Source organism: Papilio polytes, unplaced genomic scaffold (genome assembly GCF_000836215.1).
Source record: "Papilio polytes unplaced genomic scaffold, Ppol_1.0 DF822622.1, whole genome shotgun sequence".
Taxonomy (NCBI): Eukaryota; Metazoa; Arthropoda; class Insecta; order Lepidoptera; family Papilionidae; genus Papilio; species Papilio polytes.
Window position 1 is genome coordinate 1,466,150 of NW_013526582.1, and position 9,699 is coordinate 1,475,848.

Consider the following 9,699-nt stretch of genomic DNA (forward strand, 5'->3'; position numbering starts at 1 on the left):
TATAAGTAAATCCGGTTGATTAGATAGTCATTATGCCACACCGAATGATGACAGTCCAAATAACTTACGTATTAAATAATAATTACAGATAATACAATTCTAGGTACTAATAAATGAAAATATAAGTACTATATGATATTAGCCCAAACGCCTGAACCATTTTTTTAAATTTCTTGAGTTAATTGGGCTTAAAATATGTATCAAAATAAGTAATCCGTAGGATAGTAACATATTTGCAGTTGCTATAGTATTTCGAATGGGCGTTGTCTTATAAAATGATTTATTTTTTCACTAATCAATGGTAACGAGTTCCCAAAAGGAGGTACTAAATTCTGTATGTTTTTTTTATAATTATTTACAGATTCCGAAGTGTGCGTTGAGCGTTGATCTTGCACCCCGCATCACGGTCGCGTGACGTCGCCGTGACGTGTCGTGACGTATGGCAGATAGGGCGAGCTACGCATACGACCCGGTCGGGACCGGAGCAGTCAGTCACCAGCACAGGATGGAGGCGGGACAGTTGTGGCGGCAGTATGTCATCGCCGGCATCGGTATGTCAACTGTCAATTATTTGAGAGTGATTTGAATTTCGAACGAGGAAATAAATCGTGCTATGAAATTTATGTGATGCCAGTGTTTTTTTTTATTATTTTATCTGTAGGGATATTTCGCAAATTCAGTCTTAATTAATAAAAGTGATAAAGGTACAAAAACTATTAATTAATAAGAGTCTGTAAGAATGTTTTATTTTAAGAAAAACTAGATTTTTGTATGTAAATTAGCTAGTCTTTTTTTAATTTGCCTTAAGCCGTAAAGTAGGCGCGAGTTTAAATATTTTTTTTTTACTTTAAAATTAAATTAAACGCATTAAGATATAGCAAAAATACCACAGCTATCAAAACATAAAATGCATCTTGTATGAAAATTAATTTCCCGCGCATTTGACTTTGCAAACGATATTGGAAATTATAAAACAAACAAGACGATAAACATTCGCATAAAATATGATTAGTTTAATAGTAAAATGTGCGATTAATATTAATACGCGATATCTATGCGTAAACAATTCGATTTGTGTTCCTGTTACTAAAATACATTTTATAAACTGTCGGGCAACGACACCGGCATTCAGCCACTGCATGTCGCGTAATTAAAAAAAAAACAAACAATGTGTCAAATCGAGGCGGGAACAAAATGAAAATATTTTCGTTTCCTTGTTTTTGGAAGATTTAATATTAGAATTACTGTTTTAATTTTCACTATTCTAACCTAAAATAATTTGGATATCATGTCATTTCTTGATATTACCAAACCCGAAAAAACATTTAGCTTTTAATTTTACATTTATAACCTTATCCAACCAACTAATTTATAACCTAACCCAGAGCATACAAATTAGGCGTAAGAGCACACCATAGACTATTTTTGGCATCCTTAATTTTGTCATTTTTGTAAAAAGACAATACGAATATTGGCTCTTGATTTGATGTCAACCTTTTACGGAACACGATATAGGCAAAAATTAAACATTTATGCCTTAAATAATAATACAGAAATATGCTCTTTAATAATAATTATTATAAAAAATAATATTGTAAAACATAGGTTATGTTATAACCTCTACTTTTAGTTGTTTTTCATATCCAATTCAATTGTAGTAGGAACTAAAACAATGACTCAATGAGACGATTACAAAAGAAAATAGTCAATTATGTTAATAAGAAACACGTAATACGTAACGTTATTGTTAATATGATTAATCCGTCCTTTTAAATGATGTCCGTATTATGATTGGTAAAAACAAAAGGACATTTTTATAATAACTATTGAATTTGACGTTTTTTATTCATGTCTGTTATTATGTAAAATAGTAGTTACTGTGGGTTTTTTTCCAATTTTCTCCATTAATTTTTATTCAATCTGTTAACGGTGTCTGATCATTGTTATAATGCCATCTTAATCACTTTAACTACAACACGTTCATCTTGAACTGCATTTACGCAATAGATTATTCATTAGCAATAATTATATTGTTTTTAAATCAAATAGCAAATTGCAAACCAGCGGTTTTCACGGTCTATCGGTGACATGTAATAATAATAATAATTTATTACTTAAAATCATACATATTTTACAAGTAGATTTCTTGTCCTGGGACATTCTTGTAAGTAAGTTATTTACTTGTGACAGAATGTCCCGTTCTTCCATAGCATTTTGCTTATATTTAACAGTTATACATTTTAAAGATTCTTTTTTTATAAAATTTTAATTTATGAGTCTTGATTTTGATGCGTTCCCCCTAACTTTATACTTTAAGCGATCGTCGAATTCCATACATGCCTTTACCTACGATATTTTTTTAAGTCGTGTAATAGTGAAGTGATATAATCAAATAATGGTAGATAATTACATATTTATGTGAATTAAACGTTATTTAAATAGAAAATAATGAATTAACGAATTTTATTATAATTAATGTCTTGAAAATGAACGAAAAATCAACTCAGTTATCCCGCTGTGGGGGTATATGACGACGCGTTCCGTTTCACGTAACGCTTCAAATCGTAGCATATTTATTGTTTTTCTTTCGTTCATTTCCCTTAGAGTTTATCAACTGTCATAAATATTATCTGTGCTTATTCTATTGCCCCATTGAACTTGATTATTGCCCTTATGTTGGTAAACAGTGAGAAAGTAAACAATCTTTCTGTCTGGATCTTTGTTTATTGTGACGTCATACAAACAACAAAACAAATCTTATAATTGTTTTATTAAATGAATAAACATTCCGAGTAAAAGAAAATGAGAGAGAAAATCCAAAATAAATACCTTTTATAGAGAGACTGTTCCTGTGCGGCTTCATCCGCATGAAATTATGAAAACTTTATTTTATTGTGTACATTTGTCAAATTCTTAATTGCAAATGTCAAAATTACCATTACCTTAATAACCTTGCTTCCTTAATGTTGGCATCTTGTAGTTTAAGGTCTTTTTTACACATGAAGGTTTTTTCCGATTTATTTACCCCCTAAGTTTAATAGTCAAAATACACAGACTAAAGCGTGGCGTAGGTGTAGGGCTTTTTATTAAATAAAAAAATATTCTACAATATGCTGTAATTGCTGACATCTTAGCAACAAAGAAGTGTGTGTTTACGCTTTATTATATTTGTATAGAAGTATATATTATTATAGATTAGGTCGGTTTTTACGCTTTTTAGTTTTATTTTTTTTTAAATATATTATCTTGAACATATGAGTTGTTTATTGATTAGTGTTTTTCCAATGCGTTATTTGATAGCATATCTATCCCACGTGAGGTAAATACGTTAATATATAAATCCTTGATTAAATAAATTACGAGTCATTTGAATGAAATTCTTTCGTAACGTATTGTAATACATTACATGTCTTGCAGTAGTAGTTCTTAGAAGAAAAAAACTACCAATAATCTTACTAATATTATAAATGTGAAAGTTTAGATGGATGGATGGATGGATGGAAGGATGTTTGTTAGCGTTTGTAGCCTGAACGGCTGAACGGATCTCTATGAATTTTGGCACAGATATAGAGCATAGTCTGGAAGAACACATAGGCTACTTTTTATCCCGGGAATAGTTACGGTTCCCATGGGATTTATCAATTTAGTTTTTTAATGTTTACTCGATCATTCTGCAACGGTTTTAACGTATCTCATTGAAATTTGGCACAGATATAAAACAAAGTCTGGAGTACACGTGGGAAAAGGTTCATCCCCGAGAAATGTCCGGTTCCCGAGGGATACGTAGCTTATTGTTATTTAAATAGTTCGTATGTTTTCTAATACCACGCGGACGAAGTCGCGGGCAACAGTTACCTAATACCAGAAAAGTATTTTTTATACTCTGAAGTCAGACATTATCATCATCTACCTCCTTATCCTACTCCCGTAGTGACGCAACAGGTTTTTGTCCTCCTCATAACTCTATACGTCATCTGTCACTCCCTTCTTCATCATGTCACCTTTCACACAATCCATCCATCGCTTTCTACGTCTACCTCTACCGGTGTGTTTTATCAGACGTTGCTTTTAAATTTAGTTACAGCCTTAATGTGAAAATTAAAAAAAAAACTTCGTTGTTAGATTTCTAAATAAAATAAAAGAATTTTTTTCATCCATTCGATTTAATATATCGCACGAAAAAGTTAATTAATGTTATCAACTGTAAACAATAACAATTTATTTCAATTATACCTTTAATTAGTTTAAAAGGGCAATGCACTTTATATCTTAATTCTTGTTTGTTATTACGTATCGCCAAAAAAGCACAGTAAAACATAGTCTTAAAGAATAAATAGGCTACTTACTAAGACCAAGTCGCAGGCAAAAACAAGTTTCCAACTCATGAATTTTTAATTCACGAACTACAAAATAAAGCAAAAAACTATCGCAAACACTTTCTTGGTTTAACTTAACCACCTTAAAGTTATTCCATTACCGTTTTCTAAGTATTTTTAGATGATAAAAAAACAATAAACTTCATCAGATAATATGAATCTTGCAATCATTGTTATCATTAACATATGTTTTTAAAATACCTATACATAATGACGTCTCTTACATTCCCTTTGAAAAAAACAAGGACATAAAACGTTATATAGGGCAATTTCACTTGTAATCTCGTCATCTATCTATACTTCTATACTATTATAATAAAGCGTAAACACACACTTTGTTGCCTAAGATGTCAGCAATTACAATATGTTTTTGAATAATTCCTTTTTTAATAAAAAGTCCTACACTTACGTCATGCTTAAGGCTATATATTTTAACGCCATTGAACTTAGGGGAAAATATTTTGGATAAAAAAAGAGGCCATAAGTTGCCGCGAACATCAAGAAAGCAAGGTTGTCATCATGTCATGTCATTTTGACATTTGTAATTGAATTTGACAATTGTAATCAATAAAACAATTTTCATAATTTCATGCGAATGAAGTCGCACGGGAACAGCTAGTTTCTATATAGATCCAAATGTGTTGGTCAGCGTATTTATAATCTGTTGAATGACTTGCTCATTGTAACCTTGAATTGAAGTACAATGAATTAAATCCCATCTTATCCTACATGAGTCAGATAAACGATAATTTTATACATATAAAAAATATTGTCAGCAAACTAATTGTTTGCCGGTAAAAACGTGCAACCTTTTTGGTAACACTCATCACGCTTAATGCAGAACCTGGACATGCACAAAACGCCGTATAATAAAAAAACAATGAGGGAAAAGAACAGATAAGAAATGACAGTAAAGGATTTTGGCGGGCTTTTGCATTTAACCCCGAATTGCAATAGCATAGTTAAAATATAGTGAACTAGCTATTGCGCGGGACTTCGTCCACGCAATATTAAGATAAAAAAGTAACCTATAATATGCCCGTCTATGTCAGCTACCCTTCAGTGAAAGTCTGGTCGAAATCAGCCGTTTCGGAGATTACCCGCGATTGCGATGCGATTTTCGTTATTAGCATCGCAAATACATCTTCATCATCATCTCCCCTGTCTTATCCTACTCCCGTAGGGTCGGCACACCGGGTTTTCGTCCTACAAAGCACTCTATCATCCGTCATCTGTCATCACTCCCTTCTTGATTATGTCACCTTTCACGCAATCCATCCATTTTTTCTACGTCTACCTCTACCGATGTACCCCCACATTCATAACTAACATCCTTCTTGTTACATGCGATTCATCCCTTCTCATAACATGCCCATACCACTCTAACCTTTTACTCCTTATTTTCTCAACCACTGGGGCTACTCTCAAACTTCCTCTAATATACTCATTTCGTATCTTATCCATGTATTAGCGTCGCAAATACATCATTTTCCCGAAATGTGGATTTTTTCTTGTAATATTACAAACAGACACTCCAATTTTATTGCATGTGTAGATATAGAAAACATTCAATTTAGTTAAAATTATGGTAATAACTATACGCATAATATATCAAGAGCTATCGAGGTGGCCGATTACTTTACAACCGACATTAACGCCAGATATATTATCTAAACAATTTTATCAGGATTATAAAAAACGTATGTATTATTCTGTAATCCGATAAACTGTCAATAGTTTGTTAGTTATACAGGATGTTATAAATATTATAAAAACGTGAACTTGTAATTAAAAATCAATATGTGAAAATAAAAAAAAATCAATCACTTTTCGATACGTTACACTAAACGGCGTTGTTATTCAACATATCTATACTATTATTGTAAAGAGAAAAGATTTGTATTTTTGTATGTATTGAAATAACTCAAAAACTACTGGGCAGATTTTAAAAATTCTTACACCATTAAAAAGCTACGTTATTAATGACTAACATAGGATATATTTTTTATTGTTTTTTTAATTTCACGCGAAAGAAGTCGCGAGTCACAGCTAGTGTTAAACAAAACTTTTAATCTCAGTTATAAAAAAAAAGATATAATTGAATCAAAGATAATTAAAAACATAATAATTGTTAGCAATAATACTCCTATTAAAAAAAAAGTAAATAAAATAATATATCACATTCTATACCTATACGGTAGAACGTGAGAGTTTGTCATAACTTTTTTTATTTTGTTTTTAAATAAATCAAACAGTTACCAACATTCTAACAAACAGGAAGTTCAAATATTATCATACGTATTGTTACAGTCGTATTTACAATGCATTTAGGGCAAAAATATTCCTACGATATTGTGTTCTATTCCACTGGCCTATTTATATCATGATTGATAATGTTACGCGTGGAGTAAAAACCATATCGATATGTCAGAAAAACATACAGAAAAAAAAAGAATTCGGGAATTATAACGTTTCATGTTAGTATCCTAATAATTATAAGTTTTGTTAGACAACATTTATCTATTTAAGCTATCGGTGCCTCTATCAGTCAGTGGTGGGACAAGCCCTAAATCACGTTTCACGGTAACTCCTAATTTAAAATCGATAGTTAGAAAAACACTTTTACTCCCAAACACACTAACTTTTGTCCGCCAGTTTTTTCGCGGGAAATTAAGATTTTAAAATCCGAATTTTAAGTTGGTAAAAGATTTATTTAAATCCAGTATATTTTTACATACAAAAATACAAATCATCAACTTGCCCTTATCCCTTACGGAGGGTCGGCACAGTATGTGCTGCTCCATACATCTCTATCGGCCGTCATATCTGAATCCACTCCTTTCTTAAGCATATCCTCTTTCACACAATCCATCCTTACTTTCTTCGGTCTTCCTCTTTGTAGCCATTCACATTCATTCTTAACACTTTCTGGTTTATGTCCTTATCGTCTCGTCGCATAACATGTCCACGATATAAAAAAAATACAAATCTTTCCTCTACAATATTTCAGATTAGCTATCCATATGCAATATCACTTCACTTTAGCTAAAGATAAAAAATCTGTATCTATTTAGCAATATCATAATCATATTGTTACAATTCATTCGTATACGATACAGCCATATATCATTTTTATCAGCATTATCGTAGGTGTACAAGATAGCCCCCTATCAATACACCTTATTTAAATATTAACTGTGCATTACGGTTTATCAATGCGAATTTATAATCTTTGACTTCATAAAATCATATCAGACTGACAGTAAACATGTATAAAAGGAAATTATTACGTAAAAGTAACTTGTAAATAACTATCTGTTATAAATTAATAAGAACGATTAAAAGCGATATATTTAAAATAAAAATATGTACGTTAATGATCTTGATATGTCAAAAAAACAAATATATCTTTAGCAAACTACGAATATTTTTTTTATGACAGAGGGGAATGCGTAACGCATACTCCGTGCCTCGGGGCGAACACGAGAGTTATGTGGGACTCTCACCATAATGGGGCATACCCACTAAATCCCCTGTTCCCGTCTTGCCATTGTGCAGGGTGCCACGGGATCGCTTTCGCTTGCCACCCCGACGCCCCACTGGAACTATGAACACTGACTACACCATGCATGTTTATTAGCTACGCTGCCCCTTAAAATCTTACTATCTCACTAATCATGCTAATATTATAAATGCGAAAGTTTAAATGGATGTTTGTTAGAGTTTGTAGCGTAAACTGCTGAACGGATTTCGATAAAATTTGACATAGAGGATAGAGTGGAAGAAGACATAGGCAACTAACTTTTGTTTTTTTTAATTATACGCGAACGACATCGGGGGCGAAAACTAGTATTATAAATGGAAATGTTTAGATGGATGGATGTTTGTTAGAGTTTGTAGCCTAAACTGATAAACGGATAGTGATGATAGTTGGTATAGATGTAAGGGAAAGTCTGGAAGAACACATAGACTTTTGTTATTGTTTTCTTAATTCCACGCAAGTGGAGTCGCGGGAGAAAGCTAGTAGTGAATGAATTTAAAATCATAATTAAATACCATGTTGGGACACAATATTAATACATTGCTTTATTGCTTTGTTCACACAAACGTTTGTACAAAACGTTACGCTATCACGAATGTATTGTAGCAACAATTGTAACTACAAACCTACAAATTGTCATCAAATTAAATACATAAGCGTTTGTACTTTATGTTTATATTTGGAACATCCTGTATTCTAACTGCTTATTGTTATGCTTGTAAAAAGACTTACAGCTATACAAATAAACTGAGTATAAACAAATGTTAGTCAGTTTATTCCTAAGTTTAACTTTATACCGCGTTATTTGTGAGACTTGTCATAGGCAAAGACAGTTGAAAAACTGTTGAACCATGAACTGGAATTTCTTAAATAAATTTCTTATAGGTCTTTTACAGAACATAAAATGTCTCTTAAAATAATAAATCGGCGCTTCTATTTCTTGCATAATCTTTGCCAATAAGCATTACTATAACTATGCAGAAATTGGCATAACCACCCGCCGGAGGTGTGTCGTCATGTAATTAATAATATATCCGATTATTAAAACACGTGAGTGCAATGGCTTTCCCTGACATACCATTATTAATTGACGTAAATCTGTATGGGTGTGTATGATAATGTTTGGCATACATTCACAAAACAATAAACAAAAGAAATCACGTGCGAAAATACATGTCTTTTCTCTATTAATAATATTACGTTTGGAATCTATCATGGCTATTGACATAGATCAAGTAATACGACAGAACTTCAGTTAGGTATTTTGATAGCTTATTTAATTAAGATTTCTTTTCCCCTTACGAGACAGTGTAGATACGTTTGAAAACTTGAATTTATTCTGAGGTTTTTGTATTTTGTACATTTCGTCTTTTTGATGTGAAGAATCTTGGAAATGCTTGATAGTTATGAGGCAAATATATCGAAGAGTATGTATTTAATTTAATATATTGCCAATGTATTGAATACAAAATTATGATTAAGATAGACAAGGAGACGCCAAAAATAAAACAATACAAACGATTGACGCAAAAAGGGAGTGTGAGTGCTTCTTAAAATGTTTGGCTTCTCTTCAAAATGATATGGTTAGTATTATCATAGACAATCACGTGTTAAATTCCGAAACGTTCTTTATTTAAATTTGGACAAAGATTATAAAACGCAGACAAGGAATTAGGTATTCTAGTAAAATGTTTACGACTTTTACCGAAATCTGCAAATGCGTGACGAGAAATGTCATAGATTAAACATGCCATGGTAAGAAAAAAATTACATCATTTCTAT

General features: G+C 31.8%; 1 protein-coding gene across 1 annotated transcript in view; it reads left to right on the top strand.

Annotated features, from left to right (window-relative positions):
- The first annotated feature begins 335 nt into the window (after nt 1-335).
- The window catches only part of LOC106105895 (facilitated trehalose transporter Tret1-like), a 21,464-nt gene continuing 12,100 nt past the window's right edge, over nt 336-9,699 (top strand). Inside the window, exon 1 of the mRNA XM_013286352.1 lies at nt 336-551. Within this exon, the coding sequence (XP_013141806.1) occupies nt 440-551 (112 nt within the window). The 5' untranslated portion in view covers nt 336-439. The remainder of the gene's footprint in view (nt 552-9,699) is intronic.